At 38.6% G+C, this 27,935-nt stretch overlaps 1 protein-coding gene and 1 non-coding gene across 2 annotated transcripts; both read left to right on the forward strand.

Moving 5' to 3' along the window:
• Positions 1–25: 25 nt before the first annotated feature.
• On the forward strand, positions 26–27,730 carry KPNA4 (karyopherin subunit alpha 4). Its single transcript, XM_049803713.1, has 17 exons — positions 26–430; positions 8,323–8,367; positions 9,221–9,310; positions 9,400–9,429; positions 9,516–9,568; positions 11,884–11,979; positions 12,103–12,188; positions 15,524–15,610; positions 16,726–16,895; positions 16,986–17,030; positions 18,399–18,530; positions 19,029–19,157; positions 20,814–20,918; positions 22,569–22,640; positions 23,321–23,483; positions 24,619–24,713; positions 25,816–27,730. The coding sequence occupies exons 1-17, from the start codon at positions 362–364 to the stop codon at positions 25,912–25,914; spliced, it is 1,566 nt and encodes a 521-aa protein (XP_049659670.1). The 5' UTR covers positions 26–361; the 3' UTR covers positions 25,915–27,730.
• LOC126040134 (small Cajal body-specific RNA 7) lies at positions 19,489–19,804 on the forward strand. The gene has a single exon (XR_007506553.1). It is a non-coding gene; the product is annotated as a small Cajal body-specific RNA 7 (non-coding RNA).
• Positions 27,731–27,935: the final 205 nt, after the last annotated feature.

Genomic DNA, 27,935 nt, shown 5'->3' on the forward strand with positions numbered 1-27,935 from the left:
CCCCCGCGCTCGCGCCGTTCCTCGCTACCGGCACGTTCAGCCGCCGAGCAGCCGTGGGGGGGGCGGCGGCGGCGGCAACGGCAACGGGGCAGCGCCGCCCCGAGCTAGGCCGGACAGCGGCAGCGGCATCTCCTCGCCTTCCCTTTCCCCTCGCTTCACCGACTCGGGCCTCAGCGCAGCGGGCCTTGAAGGCGTGAGCGCGGGGCTCGGCGGCCGTTCAGCGGCGCCGGGTAAAGGGGGGGATCCCGGCGGGCTCGGGCAGGGGCACGGGCCCGGGAGCGGGGCGGAGGAGCCGGCGCCCCCTCCCGTGTCCCCCCCCCCCTCCCCCCTTCCCCCTTCCCCTTTTCCCCTTCTCCCCGCCATGGCCGACAACGAGAAACTGGACAACCAGCGGCTGAAGAACTTCAAGAACAAAGGCCGCGACCTGGAGGTAACCGCCGCGGCGCCTTGCGGGAGGGGCCGGCCGGTCATGGCGGCGGGCGGGCGGGCGGGGGGGTGGGGGGGGGGGACCGCCGCCCGTGTGGCGTCTTTTCCTTAATCCGCCGGCGAGGGGGGCCCGCGGCGGGGCCGCGGCCTGCCCTGCCCGCCCCGCCGAGAGGCGGGAGCGTCGTTCCCCGCCGCCCAGCTGAGGGGAAGGGAAAGAAGGAGAAGGGGAGGCCGGGCGCGGCCGGGCCGTTGGGCGCCGCGCGGAGGCGGGAGCGCCGCGGCTGAGGGGGGCAACGGCCGCCGCCTGCCCGGCCCCCCGGGGGAGGAAGAGGAGGAGGAAGGGGGCGAGGCGGCGGCTTCCCTTCCCTCCCCTCCCTTCCCATCCCCCGCGGGGCCGGCCTGGCGTTGAGGGCGCTTGTTTGGCGTAGTTTGGGTGCGAGGCGTTCCGCTGGGGTTGGAGGGGTTGTTGGCCTGGGTGTTTTTGCCGTCTGCGACGGCGGTCCTGGTTGGGTACGGCGCTTCCCTTAAGGTCTCGGTAGCGCTTAATAATCGCTCTTTGCGCTGAGCAGCCCCTAAAAAAGCCTGAGTCAGGGATTAGGGCCCAGTTGGGTGGTGCGCTGCGTGTCTCTGTAAGATTCTCGAGTCAGTAAAGGAATCGATTGTTCCCTACCCCTTACGGTAAAGATTATTATTAAAAAACTCATTTTTTAAAAAAAACAACCACAAAACAGGGCAAATATTACTATTTTACTGTTAGTTGAGTGTGGGAGCGGCTGTGGCTCGTAGTATAGAGCCTCTAAACTTTTTGGTGGCTGGATTGCCACATATGTTATTTGAGCTGTGAAGGTGCTTCCTCAACGCAGCAGAATTGATAATTAACTTAGGGTTTCCTTAGTAAATATTCAAATTTTAAAATTAGGTATCAATCCTCACCCATGAACGCTTGGCCAGGAATGCCGATTGGCCAAACCTGTGCATCGTAATATTGTCAGCGTAGGATTCTCATCAAGAAATGGGTTTTGGCGTTCTCATTTCTGCTTTTCGCTAGCCTCAATATGTGTCCCTGTGAGGAGCACAGCAAGTCTAGTCCTTCACGTGAAGACAATTCTACGGTATTTCTTTTTCAGAAGTAAAAGATGCGTTTGTGTTGCTGTCGTTCATTAAAACATCTGCCAAGTTTCCCATTTGGGTAATTCAGAAGTCAGTAACACCTCGATTTTTGACTTCCCCAAGTATATTGATAAAACAGCTTATTATTCGGTGATGTACAAAGTTTGGCGATGCCAAAAATGTTGGAAGTGGGAATAATTACTGCAGTGATTGCTCTGTTTGCTAATAGGGTTGTTAGCTTTGTTAGTAACTACTTGCCTTGGATGTTAATTTGTTTTTCTGTAAATTGTTTTGTTATCGAAGAGACAACCATGCAAGAAAGGCATCTTTAGGAAGACTCACAGTAAAATGTTTGCTATCATAGTAGAAAATGAAATTAATGGGAAAATACAGGTTAGAATTCATCTGCGTCTTCTCTCTTTTGGTGCCTGCATACTGAGTTTTAAGGTAAGTCAGCTAAAGCAGGGAAGGTGCAAGATGAACACATGCAAGTAAAAAGAACACGTGTGTGTATCAGGAAGCAGGTAACCTCTTCATTTTTTTTTGAACTTGCTGATACATGTAAATGGCCTTCTACACAGTGAAAAAAACACTGTTAGGCCATGTTAAATTTTAGATATTGACATCTATCCAACAAATCCTGGAACATAAGCTTGGTACCTAAAATAACTACCGTGGATGGCTATTTTTTTATACAATAGCTGAGGCTTATGGCTATCGTTCTTGCTTATTAACTGCTTACACATCACATTTTTCATTAGTGTGAGAGATGTTGGTAATGTCCACTTGTAGCCAAGTATCCTATGGTAGCAACAGTTGCTAATGAGTATTCAGTTAGTTCATAGCACCTGTGTTCCTGTGCTGCTTTTAGCAGAAAGATGTCTATTTACTTCACATAGGAAGCCAACATTTGATCTTTATCTCTTCCCCTCCTCCTGCCTCCTTCACTCCTCCTCCTTTTTATCTCAGCTGAAATTGTGCATTTAGCTGTTGGTTTCTTTCACAAAACTCTGATCTTTTTTCTTTTCCGTGACAGTTTACCTCCATTTGCCATCAGCAAACAAATAAGCACTTATTCTAGGTTTGGCAAATCCCAAATCAATAGATACTTCTAGAGGCTATGAAGGGGTTGCCATGTTGCAAATTACAAACTTTTTAAAAATGATATGTGTTGGTCAGATCAGTCTATTGACAGTTCTATTGCTAGCAGTTGCTGTCACATTGTACTTACCTTCCAGGTCTTGTGTCTTCACAGAAGGATATTGTATATCTTACAAAAGACAGGGAATTTCCTGCGTTTTGTCTCCCTAAAGTGCTAAGTGTATGTTTAGCTTTTTTGGATACTTAATGAGTTAAAGTTGAACTTTCATTTTTCAGTCCATATCAGTGTGCTTCTAAAAATACAAAACCTGGCCTTGAAAAAGGAAAAAGAGAAAAAAAACCAACACACACACACACCTGTTTTACATAAGATGTTTAGCAAAATTCCTTCATATGCTTAAGCATTGGGTAAACATGCATGCATGGACATGTTATGTTGTAAACAATTGCTGCCATGTGTTTTAAGATGACAGATTGGTGGCGACACTGGGAATAGAGGCTTTCATTGTGACCAGAAATACAAAATACTTCCTCATCCTTTTTTCTTATTTATAGTACTGCTCAAAGAAATACTCAATACAATAAACTTCTTAATATCAGAAGACTTTGTGCTGTGAGAGCAATAATTTGTAGCTAATACTAAGGCATTATCTCTGGGTAGTGTTTAAGATTTCTAGTCTAGTATGTGCAGCATTCTGTTAAGGTCTTCCAAGATTTAAGAGTTGTTAGAGCTGGGGGGGGGGGGGGGGAGGGATTAGTATTGTTACAGCACAAAAAGGAGCTAGCCTTACAGAATGCAGTAGTGGTCAATTTTTTTTTAACATCCAACCCCAAAATCTTAGTTAAACAAGAGCTTATTTGGAGCCTTATACAAAATTATGCAAATGCTCATCTACTAGGAAAGCTAGTTAAGGTAACTTTGTTTCATCTTGTGTCTTCAATGAGGAACAGGTTTTCCTTGGGCTTTTGTTTTTTTTAATAAGAAAGTATGAGCTGTTTTTTCTGTTTTATTGTGGGTATGGCTGTGATGATACCCAATTTTCTTTCCAACATTTGTTTTTTAATTGTAGTACCATAGACCTTGGAATCAAATATTAGATCTTTACTGTACAAAGGCCAGGATAAGTGCAAATTGTTCATTGTGTCTGCAATAGATGGAGTTTTATGAACAGTTTGGTTTTGAGTAGTTGCTGTTTAGTACTGCATGTTAGAGGTCTTGAGTATAGCCTTGCTTCTGGGAATGTTTGAAGAGAAGGTTTGGGGTGGGTTTTTTGTTTGCTTTGTTTTGCTTACCAGGTGATTCAACATTTCATTTTCTGTTGGTGATTGTTGCCTGCTGCAGTGTTCAAATTTGACTGATGTTTAGATTTTTTGAAATGAAATAAAAAATATTTCATGCATGTTATTTCTTTGGAAATACTGGAAGAAACTGATGAGTTTCTGCTGGCCTTTTCTTCCTTGACTTGCCTGTGTTTCTGGGCGAGAGATTAAGGATTGCTTTAATAGTGCCAGCACAGGAGAAGTGTCAAATAAATATTTCTGTTCTGTAATTGACAGACACATGATGTGAAATGATGATAATATTGTAATGCAGGGTACTTCAAAACTAATTTTGGAGCAGCCATTGAATCTAGATGTTTTAAGATCAGCAGTGTCAAGATTTTAAGAGTTGCCAATAGAGTTCACTGGACTTGTAATACTAACAATATTTGAGAAGACCAAGGAAGCTTCAGGGGATTGAAGGATCCGTAGTGTTATGAGATATACTAGATATTGCAGGTAATTAGATCGCAGGTAATTAGAAGCTTTTCAACCTTTTTGTGTGTCCCACACAAAATAGTTTGCTTGGGATTCAAATATGGAGCAACCGAAGGAAAGCAGGAATTCCACTCACTGAGTTAGTTAAAAATAGGTTCCTTTAAGCTGACTTGTAGTTCTGTGGTGAAGCTCATGCATTTTGTCATTTTAAAAAATGTACCTAGATATTTGTTTGTATAAGGCATTTTATTTGGCATGCACAGCTTCTTCAGGGAAAAAGCTAGAATGACAGCATGTGCAATGTCATATTGATTTTTATTTATTTATTTGTAACTGAGAGTCCCATTATAATTCTGAAGGGGGAATAGTTGCTGAGATGCATTTTCTGGTGGTATCTTGTAGAGATTGTGTTGGCTTTAAAATCCCACAGCATTTTTATCAGTGATGTTGAGAGTAGACTTTATTGTTCCAGTTTGCAGATGAGCTATGGATAGTATAGGAGGGAAATAACTGTTAGAGGAGGGCCTAAATCACTTGATTAAACTGAATGTGAAGAGTATGGGGTTTTACCAAATCCAAATATGAACGTGCATCTATGTCTGAAGGGTTTATTTCCTTGTTTTGTAGTTCAGTGCCTTTTATTATACCTGTGAAAGACAAGAGGAAGTTTCTTAGTCATTGCTGTGGTCGCAGCACTGGATGTTCTGGGTTGTAGACTAGTCTTCTCCAACTGTGGTCTGCAAACTGGGTGCTTTCTGAGTAGCTAGTCTAGTGAGTAAGCAGTTTGTGCACAAGGCTGTAGTAAGTAGGGTTTTAAAAAGAAAACAATTGAAAATGCCATCCAGTTCACGAAGGATTTTGGGGTTAAATCGTGGTGTGTTTTTCCACGCATACATCACCCCCCCCCACACACTTTTGTCTTTTGTTTGTTTGTTTTGTTTGTGTTTGGAATCATAGACCAGACTAGTGCTAGCGTGGTGTAGCAACTTCCTAGGAAGGAAAGGTGGCTCAAGCAGCTCTGCTTTAAAGCAACTGTTGCCTTGCAGTTCCACAACAGAAACAGTGTGCCTTTGGATATACCATTCACTAGAATGAGAGGAATAGGTAAAGTACTACCACTAGCTGTATGCTGTCAGACCTTCCTGTTGTAGGTGCATAAACAGAGCTACTTGAGTGAAATATTTTATAATGGCAAAAAAAAACCCAAACCCCCCACCACACAAAACAGTAAAGGCCAAGCTATGTGCATGATACCGTCTGAGTTTGAGAAGCAGTGGTTCAGAGAAAGAAGTGGAAGAGGGATCGGGACACATTAGCTGAGCACAAGCTCCAGGTACATGCTAGTGTACTTGGAAAGGGCTAATAGATCTGAGCTGTTGCTGAGTGTGGAACATAGAACATTTTTTCTGTTTCTGGCATTGTTGTGAAAAACACGAGAATGTATGGGGATCCTTCAGGCATCAGCTAACACAAGATTTTAATGATAAGCTTGAAGGGTTCAGTAATGACTAATGGTCAGAAAATAGCCCTTATGATAAAACTTAAGCTAAATATAATTGCAGAAAGGAGGATGGAGGGGTAGCAATCATAGGCTGACAGAAATAGATTTGATCATTTGATTTTTCAGTGTAGCAAATGAAGAACAGGATCCAGTGACTGAAAGAGCCACATGAATTCATGCTGAAGTGATGTGTGTTTTTAAATTGGAGCACTTTCCAATGATCATTCTGAATTCTATTTCTAGAAACTTTTAAGTTGAGATTGGTTTCCCGCTCACAGTTGTGTTAGTGGAAGCTGAGAACTGATTCAGAGAAGTCTAATGATCAAGTCAAATGTTATACAGAAGGGAGAATCTAGCTTTACAATGCCACTTGCCAAGAAACTATTATACCTAGGTTTCTGCCCTTTGAGCTGTTTTCCAAAAGACAAGACAAGTTGATCTTGAGTCTGCTTGTCATTTTAGTTTCTCCAAAATATCTATTCCATTTCCAGGCCGAGATGATGATGCTGTGAAACTCCTTGACAGAGCTAACTTCAGTTCTTATTTGTTGTGCATTTTCTCTTCCTAGGAGGAAAAACAGTGACAGGTTGACCAGTAATAACTAGTTTGCCAACCGACTACTGTTTACACAGAAAATTATTTTAGTGGAACCCTATTTTGGTAAATTGTTCTTAAGAGAGACTTCATTGGTTGCTTGTCTTTCATGTGAAGGCTTTTGTGAGTCCAAGGTATGCAGGTCCTCTTCAGAAGCAGGCAGGAATTAAAACCAAGGGCCTGTCAGCTTATGTCTGGAGGGAGAACATTCATCTTGTTCCAGCAGAGAGGTGATGGACTTTCAGAATTTTTTTTTTAAGCCTGATCAACTGCATGTATGGTTTTTTCAAGTAAAGAAACTTCTAAATGACATGTCTGAGGCTTTTTTTCTTGGAGTATTTGTTTTGGTCCCGCTCACTTCTCTCTATATCTGTCATACACACGCACGCATATGTGCTTGACCTGAAGGTGTGTTACCACCTGAGTCTGAACACATTTCTTTTTGGGCTCACTAGTAATTGTAACTATTACATTTTAATATCCTTTACAGCTTAACGTCCCTTTATAGTTGGTGTTCTAGCAATTCAGTCTTCTACTCTGTGAAAATGTACGTTGGGTCTTGCTCTTGGTTAGCAACAGCTTTTCTGTGAGCAGTAATGTCATTGTTGAAGTCTGGCAGGAATAATCCTTGCAGTACAGCGTTTTGATAGGTATGCTTATTTTGTTAGGTTGCAGTAACAGTTGTGGATTGGGAAGGCGTTAACAGTCTTGTGAGATCATCAAGGGCTTGGTACAATTCTGCAACCTTATTATCGGAGATTTTCCTCATTTTCTTTTCTTCTTGAAAATGCCAGGTTAGTAGACTTTGGAGAAGCTACACTGAGCACTATGTTACAAGCAGAGAGCAAGAGCCTGTAGTAGATAAGTCAGTTGTAAAGTTGCAGCATCTTTCCGAAGCCTCTAAACGGTGGGTGGTATCCAGTAGTGTATCAGCTTCTCCGAGAAGGTAACAGCCCTTTGAGCACAGATAAGTGACTCTTGAGTGCTGCTTGCCTTCTGCTCTGTTCTTCAGAGTTGCCATTCATCATTCAGGTGGGATGTGTGTCTTCGCTGGCGAATCCTAGCCTACGCTTTCCTGGGTTCAAATTATGTGATGCTAACAAGCAGTCTGGACTTCAGCCTCTGTTTTTCAGCGTAGCTGTATGGTGACAGTTACCTGTTAGTAATGGGTTGTGCTCCTTGCTGGTTTCTGGCTGATCAGCCGGTCTGGGTAGTGTAGCCCAGGCAGCCAAGTGTCTCTGCCTGAGGAATCGCCCGATTCCCCTGCTACTCTGAGTAAGAGATGCGAGTTCTTAATTAGGTGTGTAGATAGGCAGTTGTGCTTGACTTTGATTTTACAGTTTTCAAGTTTACTGATAGGCCTTTTCATAAAAGTGGCAGTTTTGGCTGACTTGGGGTTTTTGACTTGTGTGCTCTCTATGTGTGTATGTTAAAAACCCCTTGAATGAAGAAAATGTTATAAATGTTGAGCAAACTTAGTATGCTATCTGATAGTTTGCTATGGTGTTTATAATGCTTTTGGCGGTGCTGTTTTATGCACAACTCCTTTCAGCGTTGCCCTTTAAGTGATACTTGTTTATTCCCTGATTCCCTATACCCTTTTTTCTTCAATGTCAAGACCTAGGAGACTCTGGTTTACTCTGAAATAGTGCAGGCAGAAATAATAATTATCTCCACTTTTTGTTGGATTTCTACTTTTATAATGAAAATTAAATCCTGCGTGCACAATTACTGTTTAAAGTGTATGAACTTACAAATAGTTATGCAAGAACTTTTTAAATTACTTGGTCTAGATTCAGAACATAATGTACTTTGATCTTGATTCTTTTCAGACTATGAGAAGACAAAGAAATGAAGTTGTTGTGGAGTTGAGAAAGGTGAGATGACCTAGCTTTGTTCTTGCCAAAGGGGATTTGGCTATGTTGGTATTTCAGTAAAATTTAAGAGTTTGTGTGCTCTTCTGTAGTCCACCAAGAAAGGCGATTGTTAAACTATGTATTTGTCTTGACTAATTCTGTGAAGGTACTTTGGTTTAGAAGGAAGTTCTAAAAGTTACCATACCTGGTACTAGAAGTTCCATGATTTTTGCCCTGAAGAACATAATTTTATTTGTAATCTATTGAAGGGAATTCTTGCTTCTCCAGCTAGGTTTTCAATTTTAAAACCTTACAAAGAGCTTCTGGTTTTTCCTTTGAAAATCAGGTAATCTAAGGCAGATTAGATTCTGCTAATCTATAGGCAGAAGGTTATTTTCTTCCTCAAAACAGCGTAGTTCAACACACAAGTAAGAGTGGAAGAGTATACGTGTGAAGATAACGCTGTTTAGAATGGCTGGAAAACCAGTTCTTGAGAAAAGTAATCATAACTTCAATTATTTTACTTCTGGGATGAACAGAAAACTAGCCTCTGGGAATTGCCCTGTCTTGTTACAAATAATGACAAATAGGTTGTAATGTCAGTATTGATGGATGTGTGCACACAAAACTTCCATCAACAGTAGTTACTGCTGTAAATACAGTTGGATGGAGGATTTTTCTAGGAAGCAGTGATTTCCAAAATGTGCTTCTCTGCAACCATTTCCAAGTTCTTAAGTGTTGGAAATTTTGACAGTATCAATGAAAGCATGTTTATGATGCTTGTTTAAAACAGAAGCTTCTATTCCCTTTTTTAACACCCCTCACACCCCCTAAATCAAAGTTTTAAAGGTATTGCATCATTTTTCTCTTTAAGAACAAAAGAGATGAGCATCTTCTAAAGAGAAGAAATGTTCCCCATGAAGATATCTGTGAAGATTCTGATATAGATGGTGACTTTAGAGTGGTAAGAATTAACTCTTGAGGGTATCTTTTTTTTTTTTATGTACTGGAAACATATTTATAATTTCTAACTGTTTTGTGTCTGTTTTCTAGCAAAACACTTCTTTGGAGGCAATAGTACAGGTAAGAAAACCAAACTTAATTGTTTGAACATTCTTCATGTCATGGTGAACAAACATGTGAAAAGTCTAAATTCTTTTTCATTTTAGAATGCTTCAAGTGACAACCAGGGTATACAGTTAAGTGCTGTGCAGGCTGCAAGGTAAGAACACGCTTTTTTCAAATACACTATTTTTAGTCTTACTTTATCATGTTCTTAAATTCAGAAAATGTGTTCTAGCTTAACTAGAAAAAGTATGTCATTTACTGATCTTAAAAAAAAGAAAACTTGGTAAATAGAACTTTACAAAAAAATCAAAATACCTATGTCTTGGAAGTAGTCAGGATTTTCATTATGTACAAATAAATACTAGGATTTATCTTAGTGCAATACTTGATGCTTCTCACAAGTAAAATACATAATTAGCAGAACTATAAAGTCTTTAGCTTTAAGTACAGAAAGAACTGGCATAATCCTTTTTCTAGTTTTGTCATGGATTAGGCCACTAAAACCACTTTTTCCTTTAAGAGGAATTCTGTGTAGTTGTATTTGAGAAGTGATCCTAGTTCAACAAAAATCCTTATGAGCTTTGCTTGCTTAGATTTGGTATTTAACTGCTGTTTCATCAGCTACTGGGCATTTTTTTTTTGTTGTAGCAGAAAGCTACAACTTTCTATTTGTTTACCTTCTGTGGTCCAGGGAGTTGATTCAAGTGCAAGGGAAGACTTCCATATCAAAGAGAATTGGAAGTTACTTTGACTTTGAGGAATTAATGTATTTGAAACTAAGGGAAAGAACAATTTCTGTGCTGATTTCCACTGGGCAACTTGTCTTCATTAAAAAGTTTCATGAGCTCAGGGTAGCGTCATGTAGAACACCCTATTTACTACAGCTGATCTGAACCAGGTTAGACTAAAGTACACTGAATTAAGCCTGACCTAAAATTAAATGGGAATGTTCATATGGATTTCTTACTATTGTAACTATTTTTTTAAATTGAAAACTAATTTAAAATTAAAGCAGTGCAGTTTACATTATTGGAAGGGTATTAAAGGATATTTTAGAGATGAAAACAAATGCTTTTTTAGTCTTGGTTGAATCTGTGCCATACTTTGGTCTGAACCTGGAGCAGGAGGGAAAAATTGTGCTCAAGTCTAACCCCCCAAACATACAACTGGAATATGAGGAACAGAAAACTGATTAGAATTGCTTAAGAAGCAGCAAAACTCAAACCAAATAAAAAATCCTCAATCCCCCAAAGCCTTAAGTTTTATTTGATTCTTGTAGCAGAGTTCTCTACCTGTTTGAGCAGGTGGTTTGTGAATAGGCTGCACTATGATTGTTTTGTCACTGCACGAAAGAACAAAAATCAGTATTAAGATTCTGTAACTATGCTTTTGTTCCTTAATTTTTATAAGCTTGTAGAAGTAAATTGTCTTAACTTTTAAAAGGCATCTGCTTTACTTAATTGTAAGTTGAAAATGCACATCTGATTACTGCAAGAGTCTTCACATGATCTGTGTTCAGATCCTTCCTGTTGTGGTTGCTTAGTTTTCTGAGGTATTTTGTTTTGCAGTTCTGGGTTTTCTTCATCTCCTCTTTCCCCATGTTGCCCCCTTTAATACACCAGTGATATCTTTCAGGATGAAGCAGCAGTGGAAAGTTGATTTCTACTTACTGTGTTCTGCCAAGCCTTTCACATGTTTGCGAATAGGCTGGTATATGAAGAGATGACTATATGTAATCTCTCTTCCCATTGCTAGTGCAAATTTGGTGTGGCCACCCAAGTTGTCCCCTCCAAGAAGCTTCCTTTATTCTCCTTAATTCCTTCGCTGCAGAAAGGTGAAGCTAAAGGGGTTAAAAATTGAAACAAATTTGTACGCTTCTGTTCTTTGCACTAGTACTTTGTGAATCCTTGCTCTCTGACATTATATATTGTAGTAAAGAAGAAACAAGTTTCTGCCTTGCCTGTTAAAGCAGCCAGGATCTGTTTATCTCCCTTGTTGGGTAGAGGAGGAAGAAGCTGCAGGAGGTGTAACTGAGTAACTGGTGGTTTTTGTTTTACTGACTGGTAATAAACTTAAAAAGTAGTCAGAGAAAACATGGCAACTGAAACAGGCAATGCTTCACTCTTTCACTAGTTCAGTATTTCAATTTTGGGGATTAGTTATTTTCACTTAAAGTGGAGAAAACAAATCCTGCTTGGTCTCAGAGTATGAGACACTGGGAAGAAACTTTCCAGCCCAGAAGGTAGTGCAGCACTGGAACAATTTGTCCAAGGAGGTTGTTGGATCTCTGTGCTTGGAGGTTTCTGAAACTCAGCTACAGGAAGCTGTTACTGACCTGATCTGTGTCAGCAATAATCCTGCTTTGAGCAGAAGATTGGACTAAACAACCTCCAGAGATCCTCTCCGGTCATGACTTCTCATTCTGTGATTGGTCTGTTAAGTCTTGTGTTTTCTCCTTTTCCTAAACAGAAAGCTGCTTTCCAGTGATCGCAATCCACCAATTGACGATCTAATAAAATCAGGAATATTACCTATTTTAGTGCACTGTCTTGAAAGAGATGACAAGTGAGTATTTGTAAAACTCAAAATGTTTTAATTGTTGCAAGAATTCCTGGTCTTTAGCTAATGTGCCTATGGCATCTGATTTGAAAACTCGAGTTACAATAATGTTTTTTTCTTACTTTGCAGTCCTTCTTTACAGTTTGAAGCTGCATGGGCTTTGACAAACATTGCCTCTGGAACCTCTGAACAAACACAGGCCGTAGTTCAATCTAGTAAGTCCAACAGTATTTGATCATTGATAAAGCACGCACTGTAGCTTCCACAAAAATAAGATCATCTGAACGATACTGTAAAGAGCATGTTCACCAATCCATACGTTAGGGTTGGTCCTTTCACGCGATAGCCAGGATGGTTGAAATTGAGTTGTCAATCACAGGCACGTGGCTGAAGGACCTGCCCATGAAGTCACCTGCCAGATGTTCTACCTCTTCTCTGGCAAGCAGCATCAGTTGAAGTGCACACCTGCTTTTGTTCTTCATTTTCTCAGATTTTAAATTCAGTTGGGTTTCCTCATGGTGAGTAGTCTCTTCTGGAAACTCACACTATTTTAGCAGAGTTGATACGTGCTGGTTTCCAGTTTTAAAACTTAAAAAAAAAAACAACCCACAAAAAACCAAACCAAACCCCCAAAATACCCCAAAGAAACCAACAAAAAACTTGAAACAAAACCAACCAACCAAAAAACCACCCCCCCAAACCCTAAAAAAACTCCCATGGAGGAATTTCCTGTCTGATTGTGAGGAGGGAGGAAAAGATGTGGACCAAGTCCAGAGGGTGACTGACATCAAACTCTTCTTCCAAAATCAACTTGAAGAAAAACCACTGTCCTTCATATTTTGAGGAATCTGGAGCATGGAAAGGAATTGTTGTCGGACTTTGGAATCTGAGTTACCAAGCAAAGCAAACTTTCTTCTGTACTCTAAACATGTCCTAAGTCGAAGTAGTACTTCTGTTGGTAAAGCAGAACTAAGTAGAGAGTGTCTGCAGGCTTTTTGAATTGAGTGAATAAAACAGCAGTGCTTCTTGAGACCCACGTAAGAATCAGACATACAGTAAACCAAGTTTTTGTTGAAAGTTTAAGGACAAAATCCACAAAACTTACATTATGTGAGAGATCAGTGGCTTTAATGGTTGGAATTAGTGTTAAAAATACACAGAATTGGGCTTGATCTTTTTGTGTGTATTCTCCCACCACCACCATCATATATTGACTTTTTAGAACTACTTGGAACTTTTATTCAATGTAGTAAGTACAGTTTCCAAGATGTGTGGTGCTGTTTTAAGTGTTGAAATGTCAGTGTTTGTTACATATGTTCCATGACTGAATTTTTCACTTCAGTGATCAAAGAAGATTGTTTATTTTTCGTTGTTAGTGCTAAGCAGTTACAGGTTTCTCACAAACTGTATATTACTGGCTTTATATTTTGAGAAAATAGGTATTCCTAAGAAAGTTCTTTGCACCATCTGCTCTGTTAAATGGCTGGGTGTGTTTCAGAAATCTTTAACTGGAAAAATAGGTTAATTCTCCAAGGCAGATGTGAAGGAATTTAAGGCAGGTGACTTCAGCTTAAAGGATTTTTTTTTTTTAAATCGAATGTATGCTTTGAGATTGCTTTGGTTGCAAAATCAGTTGCCCTTTGCTTTTACAAACTCTGTATTAAGAGTCCATTAACTTTGGTATAGCTTGGATTTGATCATTATAGTATGTATCTTTGCTAATACTTTTAACTTTCTCCATCCTCCTCCTCCTCCCTTTCCCAGTTGCATCCTGAGTTTTCTTTTGGAAAGCTAATTAATGTATACTGTCCCACACCTCTGATCTAGAACACTTCTTTTTATTTAAACCCAGTTTATCGATGGATTGAAGATGAGTGCCAAATATAGTAATTACTTATTTTCAGTGATAATCTCTGATTTAGCTAGTCTGCATGTATGCACTATATTAGCCAATTTAATAGCTATAATATATGAAAGTGTGGTTTATTTCTTGTAATGATTTATTTCAATGAAAAAGATGGTTTGTTGTAATCTTTCCAAAAGTACTTATTAATATGCTTGCTGAGGATGTTTTTTCTGCATGCATACAGGCATTGCGAAATACCTTTATTTAGTAGGAAATGAGAAATCTATTGTTATTTTCTATTTCTCTAGCAAAAAACTTTTTGCATTGAGAAGAGTTGAATTAAAAATACTAGCCTCTCTTGAAATACGTGATCTAAAGTAAATGAGTGTTTCTTACAGACTAAACTGTCATTAGCAAATCATGTAAGCAAGCACCTTGGAGCTGGGGATAAAAAAATTAAGGATCAGTTATGTAAATATGGTGCATGGAGAGTGTGTTTGAAATGTTGGCTTAACTTCAGTTCTAAATGCTGGGAGCATTCTCCTGTCTGACACCAACGCAGGGTAGAAAAGTAGGTGACTTGATAACAATTGCGGAGTTTGTGTGTTGCCTTTTGAATCCCTTTCTTACAGCTCCATCAGTTTGCTTTTTTTTTTTTTGTTGTTGTTGTTGTTACATGATGATAGCATTTGAAACCATCTCTTCTGTGGTGGTCAGTTAGGTTATTCCGGTGTGTTAGATCATGGGTCTCAAATTGAGTAGAGTCAAGACTTCACATGGAGGAATGCATCTGTATTAGGTTTCAGGAGACCAAGATGACTAGATTTGTAGAAACAGCTTCTTGTACTGTACGCTTGCCTTCATAATGATTATCAAAAGATACTGAACACAGAGTTTGGAAATATTAGGGAAAAGTACACAGTGACGTGATGCTTAGTAGTGCATCTGTATTGGCAGCAGGGATTCTTTTGGTGCAGTTTACTTTGCACGTCTACTTGTGTATGCTCAATCAACAAGGCTTCCTCTCGGTAGACCTGCAGGTGAAGCTACATGCTAAGGCGTTGCCTGGAGCTCTGCACTAGCAATGTATACAGAACATCCCTCCGTAGTTAGCTTTCTGCATGTGCTAGGACCGGCAACTGGCACAGACTTCACTACTAGTAAAGATGTGATGGGGGATGTAGGGTACTGTAAGTCAGATTGAAACAAATTAAACCCCTGTACTTCCTTCTTACTATGTTACCAGTCAGTAATGTAGATGTGTACCTACTGATTCTTGCGTTGGCCAATTTGAATGCGTGAGGTTGGCCTTAAACGGTTACTGCTCTGCAGTTGGTTCTGATAGATAACTTAGCGTGGAATTTCTAAATTCAATAAGTATAGCTAAATTTGGAGTCCTGACAAGCTTCAGTAAACTTGTGAGACTTAGAAGCAAATTAAATGTCAGGTTATTTTAAGAGTTGCTTTCATAATATATGAAGTGCAGGCTCTATAAGAAAGTGCAATGAAGGAAGAATTGTCTCAGTGTGTTTTATTTCAGTGTGATCTGGGAAGTTAGTAAAAGTTTTGACCAATACTTAACCAGGAGAAAAAATTTTTCATGCAGTGCTGAAACTTTATTTCAGAGCTAATTATGTGAACTATTTTGTCTTTTGAGAGATATATTTCTTAACAATTGCGTGGCGTTTTGTTTGTATCTTTCAGATGCTGTGCCACTTTTTCTGAGACTGCTGCATTCGCCTCATCAAAATGTGTGTGAGCAAGCTGTGTGGGCTTTAGGAAATATCATAGGTTTGTGTTGTTCCTGCCACTAAAAACTTCTAAGTTTCTTTTGGTATTGAATGAATAAACTAGGTAGGATTTTGTGTGTTAGAACTTGGAGATGTTCAACCGTGAGACAAAAGGCAGCTGTTAGACTGGCAGTTACCCTGTTCTTATTCCCTTATTCCTTTTCTCTCTGTTGTGTACTGACAGTGTGCACCCAAAACCACATGCCCACACACTTTCTTTCCAGGTACAGGAAAAGGAATTACTGGCAAACAGACATGCAGATTGTTTAAAAAAACCCACCTGTTCTGCATTGAGTTCTGAAATTTTCCCTGAGCTTGCATATATTGTGTTGAATTCTAGATAAGTTGTGATCATTTGAGCTTTCCTTTGATTTTTCCTCTCCTTGTGCAAGCATTAGCTTTGTGGTTTACAGCCCTGACTATGTTTGTAGTGCTTGAGGACTAATTTTGGTCCTGACATACTGAAATTTCTGCAATCTGATACTTTAGAAATGCCTAGCCCTTCTTAAGAAGCAAACCAACAAAATCCATAGTACTGTAATTGCCTGAAGCTGTTAGTGATATGTGTGCAGTACAATTCGGATGTTGCTTTCAAGGCAACTAGTGATACATGGGCAGTGGCAAAAGTATGTTTATCTTTCAGATATGAAGATGACAATATCTGTTTTCAGGCAATTTTCAACTACTCTTGAGATGTTTTAATAGTGATTATAAACTTTGTGAAGGGATCTTCAGGAGTACATTGGGCTGTCAACTATTCTCAGTGATTTGGCATTGTCTATCACCCCTTTCCGCTTGCCCACCACCACCTCAGCTTATACATACGCTATAAATCATGGAACACTTTTCTGTTAAGAATGTAGCTGTTCTTAATGAGTAGTTCAAAAAGAAACGATTAGGCAGGCAGCCACAGGTCCTACTAAAGCTTTATGTAAGTGTCTCTGATAGATGTATCTATATGGATATGTATCTCTAAATAAATTTAAATACTTCTTCCAAAGGCCCATGTTCTTTGCCTTTGTATGCATTTTAAATAACTGAAGTTTTAGGTATGCAGAAATCAGACTTCTTGTGAATGGCATTTTCGTCTTCATAATTCTTTGCTGTCTCAAACAGGTGATGGACCCCAGTGTAGAGATTACGTTATTAGTCTTGGAGTAGTGAAACCACTGCTGTCCTTCATCAGCCCATCTATTCCCATAACTTTCTTAAGAAATGTTACTTGGGTCATGGTCAACTTGTGCCGTCACAAAGATCCTCCTCCACCGATGGAAACCATTCAGGAGGTGACTGAATTACTGTTCAGTGTAACTAAACTGAAGATAAGTATCTGTCTGCCTTAAAAATAACTGTCACATGCTTCTTTTCCTCCTTAGATCCTTCCAGCGCTCTGTGTTTTAATTCACCACACAGATGTAAATGTAAGTAACACCACTTAGAGTTTTGTGTTCTGGTATGGTTTTTTAGCCTAAGTACAAAGCTTGTCATGATTAACCTTTTTCTTTAAAAAAAAAAAATCTGTGATGTTCACTTTCATTATGGGAAACTTATTTTGATGTCTTTAACTGGTTATTTTTAAGTATCAGTTACAATTTTTGCCTGGTATTTCTCTGTATCTTTCTAAGTGCTTATTTGTGTGTACTTTCCTTACAGTTAAAAACAAAATACAGTTTCAGTTTTATTTCTCTGAACATTGATTTACAGATAAATAAAGGATTTTTTTGACTAGCACTTAAGTATGAGGTTGTAATGAATATCAGTGTAAATGAAAGAAAAAATAGTGTCTGCTGTATATGTAAAATGTTAGCTTTACATGTAACTTCTGAGATGTTAAATATAAAAGTTAGGTTATTTTAATAGTGAAGTAAATGAGTGAGACTTTACTGAAATAGATCAGCTTTTTGCCTAAACATAAGTAAAAATTATTTAAGATTTAATTCTTTGCTTCCTAGGGAAGTTGTAGCTCGGTTGCCTTAAGTTAAAGGCAACAGTGCTTTACCAAAATATGTTTAAATATATTAACTAAATTCTGCATAGTAATTATACTGTTTAATTTCTTCTATATAAGTAAGTGAAATTAAGTTTATTTGGATTTCTTGAAATGGCTGTATTTGAATCGGTCAAGTGTTGTCAGTTGAAACAATGCTCACTCAATTTCTTTTTGTAAGCTGTCACTTGAAATGTTCAGATTTACTGCTATTCAAATTGGCTTTTCTGTGTGTGAATACACACATGTATGTACACACAGAGAAGAAATTCAGTTCAACTGATGGTGCATCAGCTGCACCAGATGTTAAAAAAATTTCAAAGCTTTTCTTAAATTTTGTGGGGGAGTGCCAAGAGAAAAACCTTGGTGCCATGTAATATACAGTTCATTGGTTTGAGAGTGTCAGATGCCCATAGTTTAATATTTGCTAAGGGTTTATCTTTCTTGCAGGGGTGAGTCTTTCATATCTCACATTGGCCACCAGTACTTCATGAAAAGAGCAGATGTAATTGAATTGCTTTTATTATATCCTTCAGAATTTAAGCTGTAGTTAGCAGTTTAGCTGTTTTTTTTTAATCTCTGTGTATTCTTTGGAAATGGAAATTCTAGACCAGGTTGAACAGCAGTTGTATTTCAGACTTTGGTAGAGTGCAATGGTCAAAGTTCGTAAAACAAAGTAGGTTTTCGCTGTATTGCGTCAATTCTGGCTTCACTATGAGAATTTTATATTTTAATTTATATAATTTTTTATAAGACTTGTGGTACTTTTGTACTAATTACAAATAAATGTTTTTATTGTTAGATATTGGTAGATACAGTCTGGGCACTCTCATATCTAACGGATGCTGGCAATGAACAGATCCAGATGGTGATAGACTCTGGAATAGTTCCTCATTTGGTTCCTCTTCTCAGTCATCAAGAAGTTAAAGTGCAAGTAAGTTTGGATGAATTTAAGGAAGTGTTGCTCAAAATGTAATGCTAGAGAAAGTTCATTTGTCATAGAATCATAGAATGGTTTTTGTTGGAAGGGACCTTAAAGATCATCTAGTTCCAACCCCCCTGCTGTGGACAGGGACACCTTCCACCAGACCAGGTTGCTCAAAGCCCCGTCCAGCCTGGCCTGGAACGCTTCCAGGGAGGGGGGGAGTCCTGGGCAACCTCTCTGGGCAACCTGTTCCAGTGTCTCACCGCCCTTATTGTAAAACATTTCTTCCTTATGTCAAAACATTTCTTCCTTATGTCCAATCTAAATCTGCCCTCTTTCAGTTTAAAGCCATACTTCTTGTTGAAGCTTAAAGAATACTTTTTCCTGTGTGGTACAGCATTTGCATAAAACCTTTTGCTTTTTTAACTGTTACTATTTGAAAGTATGTGCTCAACTAGAAAAAGTCTTTGATTAAAAGAACTCTTTAAACAAAGTGTTTTGTTTCAGACTGCTGCACTGAGAGCTGTAGGAAACATTGTCACTGGTACTGATGAACAGACACAGGTAGTTCTGAATTGTGAAGCTCTTTCACATTTTCCAGCACTTCTGACACATCCCAAAGAAAAAATTAATAAGGTAAGTAACTGCAGAGATTGCACCTGATTGATAACTTTTTTTATATTTGGCTTAGCTGTTTTGGGTTCCACGTAAGGTAGTGTGGTAGAGATTTGAGTAATTGACTTCTTATGCCAGTTTACGGCAAGAGCAGGAAGGGCACTGAACGTTTTCTTGAAGTTAGCATCTGTAGAAAACTCTCTAAGGAGCTGCAAACTCTTACTTGACAAGAACGTTGTTTCCTGGTTCTTCTACTTGAGTTTTAGTGAAATTAAAGCTTTATCTTGTAATTCTGGCTGTTGACTTCAAGGTTATGCTATGTGAAATGTCACTTTAATTAAACTGACTCTCTTGGAGGTGATGAAATAGAGATAATTGGGTGTCTGTTTGAATGGAGTGTGTGTGATAAATAGAATTTAAACCAAGTTAAGGGGGGTGGGGTGCGGGGAATGTGTGTGTCTGTGCATGTAAAGAAAAGGCTTAAAGCGGGGGCACTGATAATGCAGTGCTGATTCCGGAGTGCATCTGAGGCATGTTGTTGAGTTCTGGGGTGCCACTTTACAACATTGCCAATGATTAAAGCCCAAAACAAGCCCACCAAAATAAGCCTAGGCATCTTAAATCTCTAACAGGTTCATAAATGAAAGTGATCCTGTGATCTGATCCAAGAGACTCAGTTGAATGAAATGTGAGGATTCCTGACCAAAAAGTTGTCATGCCAGATAAGTAGAGAGGAGAGGGGAATTGAGAAGGAGTGATGGAGGCTTTCTAGGAAGGGAGAAATTTATCAACTGTAGGATTAAAACAAGGTGATACTCTGAATGTACTTAAAATTTTAAGTGAAACTGTGTTATTTCTTGACTGATTGCTTCTTAAAAAAAGGGGGGTGTGTGGAAGCTCTGAGTCCTTTTTTTAAGATAAAAATCCAGATAAAGTCTTCGGCTTAGTTCCAAATTTCAACTGTTTAGGACTTGGGGGGGTAGGGGGGGGTCTACTGGGGAAAAGCTCTCTTCTTACACACTTTCCTAGGCACCTGCTGTTAGTTATTGCTCGAAGGAGAGAGTCCTGGGCTTATGGACAGAATGACCAGACAGGGTCATGTACCTACATAGTATTCTTGAAAAGCAAGCATTTAAGTAATAGGTGTTGCATTTTCTTGATGATTGACACTAAGAGGAGAATCATTGTGGAGCAGGTAAAGAACATAACTGTCTTCTACCACTCATGTCTGGAAAACATGATGCTGTAATGCATTTTGGAACTCGCCTGGCCATCAGCTGAAAAATGCTATAGCATTTGTTCTCAGTAACAGAATCAACTATGAGTGCTCATTTGTAGCCTTGTGACTTTTTATTGTCTCCAAATAATTTTTTGTTTTAATCTATGGATTTGGAATATTTGGTTGTAACTTGGTAACAAGGAAAGACTGGAGAGTCTTGTGGAGTCTTTTGAGGTGAGACTGTCTGCTGCTTTGCCTGTTGTATGTCTAGTCTACTTAACTAGGAATTCAGCTACATACAATCAAACTGATAGAATATTTGATTGCGTTTAAGATTGGCTAGTGTATGAATTGCAGATCTAAAAATGTGCATGTATAAAATCTTGCTGGAGTGGAAATAAAATATGATATAGAAGACTATTTGAATTAATAATTTCTCACATCCTTTTATTTTGCAGGAAGCTGTGTGGTTCCTATCTAACATCACTGCAGGAAATCAGCAGCAAGTTCAGGCAGTAATAGATGCAAACCTTGTTCCAATGATAATACATCTTCTAGATAAGGTTAGATAACAAGGATTTAACAGTTTGTTTCCTTAATTGGGGAAAGTGACATTGAATTCCTTGCTTCATGTTTTACATCATACTGTAAACGTGGGGGGGCAAAGGTAAACTATACCCTTGAGTATTTTTTGTATGTTGCGAGATAAAATATATTACTGCTGATATACTTTTGTGAAGTGCTGTGAGATGATGAGTGCCAGATGTATTGGGGAAAGGAAGCAGATCAGGGGATCTCAGGCCCTTTTAAATATCATTTAAATTCTTTTTCTCACTTTGTAAACAATGGGGATAGAATTCTTTACTCTCATCTGTGGTGTGAAGAAGTCTGGATGGGAACAGCATTGAGTTAGTTCCCAATGTTTTGTGAAAGCTTAAGGTCTTCATCCCTTTATCCTTGCGTTATCTGGAAACATAAGGAAGTGCTCAACAGTGACACTTATTAACCTGTTCGTGTTACTGCATTTATGTAGTCTGAGAGTAATCCAGGTAATGATCTGTGAAACTAGATGATGGGCTAGGGTTGTACCATCTATTTTTTTAAACAAGTAAAACTATCAACATATCACCACAAAATAGGTGGCCATAGAAAATAATTGTAGCTTTTGTGTATTCAGAGTTTTTCCCATAGAAAAGCAACATGCTGTATGGATGTATGCTTCTTTTCAGTAATAGATGAAGCTTGTTGAGATAAATGCTTTTATTACCTTTTTTTACTAAATAATAAAGTCAAGTAGTTGCTTGGAAACGAACGCTTCTTAATGCTTTTCTCACGCTTTTTCAAAAAGTCTGTCATTGCTTGTTGAATACTAGAGGTTGAATGCTAATGGGCCATCATTTGGGACTTCAAATACCTGTATTCCTTTTCAGTTGTTGGGCATTAGTGTCTTCCAAAACATTAGTTTCCAAACAACGTTGTGCTCCCATGAGAGAGAAGGGCGCCTAAAAGCATGTTTTTAAATGGGAACAGTACATCATTTCTATCTTTCAAACATTTTCTACTTTTTGCTTTATTCATTACTTGATTTTTCTTCCCCGAAGTGTGGAAGGAGGCCAGAAATACCAACCTTATGATGTGTTCAGCTGTGACAAAGATGCAGTATCTTGCTTTAGTGTAGAGGCTGGGGTTGAGACTGAAGAAATACTTCTCTTTTCCCCTAAGTAACATAAAACTGTTCACAAATAGTTCTGTTAACTGCCAATGTATTGATCACTGAGAAAAGAATTGGAGGTATTTCTCTCTAAATTTAGTAAGCAGATTTGAGTTGACTAACTTTGGAGGCAGACGCAGTTAAGAGTATGTACAGTGGTTTATCAAAATTGACACTTGCTCCTTATCTCGCACTGTAATACGTGACAGCTGTTGATAAGGAATGTGAGAGCGTGGAGTACTACAGTTTTTACTTACATTGATGCAAACAAACTTCCCTTTCTCTGGTAGGTCAATTTTTAGAAACATGGTTGCAGGGAAGGGATGAACAATCTGCGAGTAGACTCAGACATCTACAGGATTTGTTAGTTACTTGCCCTACTAAGTAAAAACTGATACGGTGATGCCATGCAAGATGGACTGTAACAAACACAAGCTTTTACTAGAATACTACATAACATAAAAACTGGAATTATTATTTCTATTTATGGTTGTATTTTTAGGGTGACTTTGGTACTCAGAAAGAAGCTGCTTGGGCAATAAGCAACTTAACGATCAGTGGAAGAAAAGACCAAGTGAGTAAAACCTTAAGAAAAGGTCTGTTAACTAACATGGGTGCATTTGAGAGTACATCAGCTGATTTGTTTAGACTACTTCTGTGCCAGGATTATGAATGTCTGTATTCCTCTCCTGTTCACTAACTCTTCCCTTTACCACAAGAGATTTAAGGGTGAACTTCTGTTGTTGTTTGTGGAATGACCTGAAATTAGGAGTGTCAATGGGGATTTGGATGGAAACTCTTCTGGCCTCGTAGCTATGAATGACTGTGTTCAGGCTCTGATGAGATTCGTGGTCATTCAACATCTCTCTTTTTCTACTTCTGTTCCCTTACGGATAAGAGTGTGATAATTATGAGGATAGTAGCCACTGAGTAGAAATAGACTAGTTTCTTGTAAGCCCAGAATCTTAGATTGGGGGTAGGCTTGTGGTGGTGGTGTAATTCCTCAAAGATGAGGTTGAAGCTCTTTGTCCAATACTGAAAAATTCACAGTATCTACTACTTCTGTGCTCTAGTCTTGAAATATATTTGTAACATAAATGTTACCTTTTAATGCTTCAAAAGAAGAATTTCTGAAAGTGACTGGTACAGAATACTCTTACCTTGTTGGGTAACTTTGAGTACTTTGACCTCATTAAACTTGTGTGCGTGCTTCTGTCATACTCCTGATTTAACTGTTTGCTTTTTTCCCCTTAGGTGGCATACTTAATTCAACAAAATGTAATTCCTCCCTTTTGCAATTTGCTGACAGTAAAAGATGCGCAAGTTGTGCAAGTGGTTCTGGATGGACTAAGTAATATATTAAAAATGGCTGAAGATGAAGCGGAAACCATAGCCAATCTTATTGAAGAGTGTGGAGGTATGATGCTTAATATTTTGCTACTGTTTTTTCAGAAATTGATGGTTTGGCTTCTTAACTACATGTATATGCTGTTGGCTTTATTGTGTGTTGGCAGAGATGCTTTAAGCAATCCTTTTTTTGAAGTGACCTTTTTATGCCTATCAGGTGAAATACTTGGCTTTTCCTAACTGATTAAGTTCATGATCAAGTAAAATGTGGAGGAGCTTGGATAATGGCAATAAAGTTTGTCAGGTGCCAATCTTTTAACAGTCTGGTGTACTTGACAAATTAGTTTCCGTTAATGTAGGTATGATATGCTTACCTTAATCATGCACAAGTCATGTCCAAGTGAAATGTGGAGGGGTGGCAAATTCTACATACAACAGTTGCAGAAATATGATGGCTTTAGTTTCCTAATAGCTTTCAGACTTCTTCTATATTTGTTGCTATTTAAATTGACTGAAATTCTTCAAGGTTAAAATAACAGTGATATTAAATTTGGGCACAGGTAAAAAAACTGGCATTTTGTTAACATGGATTTGAATAGTCTTTAAAATACAAAATCTTGAGGGAAGCGGGGAAAGCTTAATTGATTGGTGATGGTGAGGGAGGGTGAGAAAAGAGGTGTTCATGCCTAAAGCTTTGCTTGTCAGAACTTCAAATATATTTATAAGCTTGCATGCTCTACTCATGTCTGCCAATATTGTACTGGAGCTACTTGCTATATAATCAAGCTATAGGTCAGTAAGTGGTGGCATGTATGCCACCAACAGTATGTGGATTTGGAATGTCACAGCTTGGGGCTATCACAGCAGGTGCTGAAAAGAGTTTTTTGTGAAAAGGGAGTATGTCCTAGTGCTTGGCCCTCACGATATTTCCATAGATTAGTTTAACCAGGGAAGTGCTATCATTGCTGGAATTGACTTCTTTTTTTGTTATGGTGTATGTATTCCTCAACCATTAATATGTTTCCTCAAATCTCTAAGAAGCTTTTATGCTTTCAATATGTCAGGTGATGTTAATAGCATCTTATTCATAGTCACTCTATTCCTAGATTTGGTTTTAATTACTTTGTATGATGAGGCCTTAAGGAGAGGGAGGTTGTTTTGCCTGAACTTAGTAGTTTATTACATTTCTTGTGTATTTATTGTAGGCCTGGAGAAAATTGAACAGCTACAAAATCACGAAAATGAAGACATCTACAAACTGGCTTATGAGATCATTGATCAGTTCTTCTCTTCAGATGATGTAAGTGTGTAATAGCTCTGCAATCTGCTTTTGTTATTGTCTGTTGATATTTATAAATATTGTTCAAGATGAAGGCAACAGCTCTAAAGCCTGCTCTGTGACATTTGTTTTGTTCTTTACTGAAGAATGAGCCCTTTTTTTGAACCTGTTGCATTTCTTGTCATTCTTCATGGTGAAGCATCTAAAGGTCTGATGGCTAATTTAAGACTTGCCTCTAGGGAATAAAATACTAGGCTTTGAATAGTTCTTTTAACTGTCAACTTCTGACTAAGCTTGACATTTCACATTTGATAAACTCCCTGCTGACCTGAGTACTGAATCTGAGATTCTGCTTCTTAAAAAAACAAACTATTTTGAATATTTTAGTAATTTCAGAGGTAAGATGTGCTGATCAAGAATGTTGTTTTCAGATTAAACATGTAACGTAAATCAAAGGAAGGCTGTAGATTTGTATGCACTTTAAATCATAAAAGTTAATTGCGGGTAAAGGAAATGCAATCATGTCAGTGTGTGTCACAGTGAGAGGGCTTTCTATTTGGCTGGAGGACTTTTGGGAGCAGATGACTGCAAAAATGGTAGAGCTCAGTTGCATTCATGCCCTACTGTCTGCACTGAAGTTTATTTTGTGCTAGAGTTTAACTTTTATATGAACAATAAGGCATAAGTCTTGTTTAGTAACTCAGACTTTGCATATACACCAGGACTTGGAATTTAATCTAGTGTCAATGTGGTAACCTGTATACTACCTATTAAAAACAGAAACTGCAGTTTCAGCTTAATACTTACATGATTTATTGGTATTGGTCTTCTCTTAAGAACTGTGACAGTTTATAAGCTGGCAATAAGGATGATGCATGACTGACAGAATGCTTTCCAGGAGTGAAAACTGCATAAATGAGACTTTTGGGTGCCATGTAGCCTACGTACTAAATATAAGCTAAACGATTTTGGCCCAAATTACTTTGTCATTATAATGCTCTTACTGAATTTGGGAGAAGAATGGTGAGACTTGATGCAAGGAAGTAGATTAGGTCTCTTTAGAGTTGTCCAGCTCCTTTTTAGTCTTTCCGTTCCCACTCATGATGTTCTTGTTCTGTTACAGATTGATGAAGATCCTAGCCTTGTTCCAGAAGCAATACAAGGCGGAACATTTGGTTTCAATTCATCTGCCAATGTACCAGCAGAAGGGTTCCAGTTTTAGAGTGGTATTTTGGAAGTTAGGTACAATGCAGCACTGAATAAAAAAAAGGTTTGATCCATCAATCTTGGCTCATGGGATCCGCTGCTGCATTAAATCGGGAAAGAAAATGTGAAGATTTCATTTGGAATCACAGAAAAGCCCAAATGAAGTCAAGATGGCGAGTGGGTGCGAGTGAGAATGAGTGGCAAAATGTAATGAAAAACTTCACACTGAATGCTTATTTAGATTGTTCAAAGAAAAAGGGCTACAGGTCAAAGATCTTCAGTGCCTGAGAAGGAACAATGACTTACTAGAGCAATTGGGGGGAAATGCAGTACTATCATCATCAAGCCTTGTAAGCATAAGAGAATAGGATGCCCATATAAGTCCAAGGAGAATGAGCCCAGGCCTTGCTATGAAGCACCGTGTGAATGGACAACATTGAATGAATGTCTGGACTCGATGCTGTGGAGCCAGGCTCATGTTTCAAATACGGGGCTCTTCAGTCCTGAAGCAGGCTCCTAGTCCTGGAGTGGCGTGTGTACGAGAGTATGGTTGTGATGCTGTATGTGAACGCATGCAAGCTTGATTTGCCTTCAGGGGGCTGATAATAAACCTAGTAAATCATCAAAATGAGTTCATAAGTGTTAACTTACACTGGACACAAAAACAAAGACCGGTTTAGCAGCAGACTCTGGTTTACTCCTGCAGCCTGTGTTTCTTTTTTGGTTGGGTTTTTTTTTTTTCCCCCTCTTATTTTTCTTTTAGTTATTTTTCTTTCCTGTATGGCTTATTAGTTGTTTGTAAAGTCAGAATTTCAGGAAGGCTTCCCTGTGCATTTGCACCAGATGAATGTTTGATGTTATGAAAAGCTTTCCATATCATCAAAACTAATTTGTAGATTTTTGCATGAAAAAATCATACATTTCCCTTCAAATAGACTGTGTTGCAGTACACAAGTTGCCATAATAGTAGAAAGCAGTAAAATGTGGTAATAAAATCTCATCCTTTTCATTTTCAAAGATAACATGAAGACCTTTGCATGTGGTAATCTACAGCATAGTTCATTTTTAGATTTTGTTGAGTCCTGTAACCAAATGTTTCCGTTGTGGTAGAATACCGTGCTGTGTTTCAATGTTACTTGTTTTCAAACTTTGTTTTCTATGAAAATGATATGGAAACTTCTAAAAATGAAATTTGGTGCATATGTACTGCCGAATAAAGACCGAAAAAGAGGTGTGAATAGATGTACAAATCAAGTCATGGTTTGAACACCTTTAATATGCCTAATCCAATTGTTTTAGACTCTTTTTATCTTAGATGTAGGCAGCCATGAACAATCTATTTTGAGCCACTTTAGAGAGAAAACTTTGTATTTTTAAAACTTGCACAAAAAGGATGCAAGTGTTTTTATAATTGGATTAATGCCTCAGTTTTGAGGTTCTGCACACTAAATTAAAGGTGACATTACAAATTTGTACAAAATGAACTCTTTATAAGGTGGCTCATTGTAGGAAATGCTGTGCCTTCCCCTTTGAGCACAAGTGTTGCATGAACAACAGTTTGCTATAATAAAACATACCAGATTAGCCACCATTAGCATCTATATCTACCTTGTGTTTTAAAATCAACTGGTAATTCTGAAACACTGTAGAATGGATAAAGATTATTTTGTGATCATAACTCTTTGTTGGACTAGAGTATTTTTGCAGCATTCCTTGTCATCAGAAACATGGTTAAAGTTTAAAACTAGAAGCAGCGGAAACTAGCTTGTGAAATTTATCCAAGTAGAGTGCAGGCTAGGCTGTCTTGGGGAAATAAACATTAAAACTTGCAACGGTGTTGTATTTGGTGTGTCTTTGTATATATGCTCCAGTTTTCATCAAAAGGTGCAGAAGATGATTTGAAGTTACATTGACATTTCTGAATCTCTTTTGTCGTAGTGGTTTTTTTAACCTGCCCAATGTCAGTGTGTTGTGTAGTATGTTATGTAGGCTCGAGGTAACTATTACTTAATATTTATACCAAAATAGGTAACTAAC

The sequence above is a fragment of the Accipiter gentilis genome, chromosome 6 (genome assembly GCF_929443795.1).
Source record: "Accipiter gentilis chromosome 6, bAccGen1.1, whole genome shotgun sequence".
Classification (NCBI taxonomy): Eukaryota; Metazoa; Chordata; class Aves; order Accipitriformes; family Accipitridae; genus Astur; species Astur gentilis.

Coding starts and splice junctions, on each gene's coding strand:
- KPNA4 (XM_049803713.1), top strand. CDS start 362: ATGGCCGACAACGAGAAACTGGACAACCAGCGGCTGAAGAACTTCAAG. Junction 9,430..9,515: donor CTTTGGAGGCAATAGTACAG/GTAAGAAAACCA, acceptor TTTTCATTTTAG/AATGCTTCAAGTGACAACCA. Junction 17,031..18,398: donor TTCACCACACAGATGTAAAT/GTAAGTAACACC, acceptor TTTTATTGTTAG/ATATTGGTAGATACAGTCTG.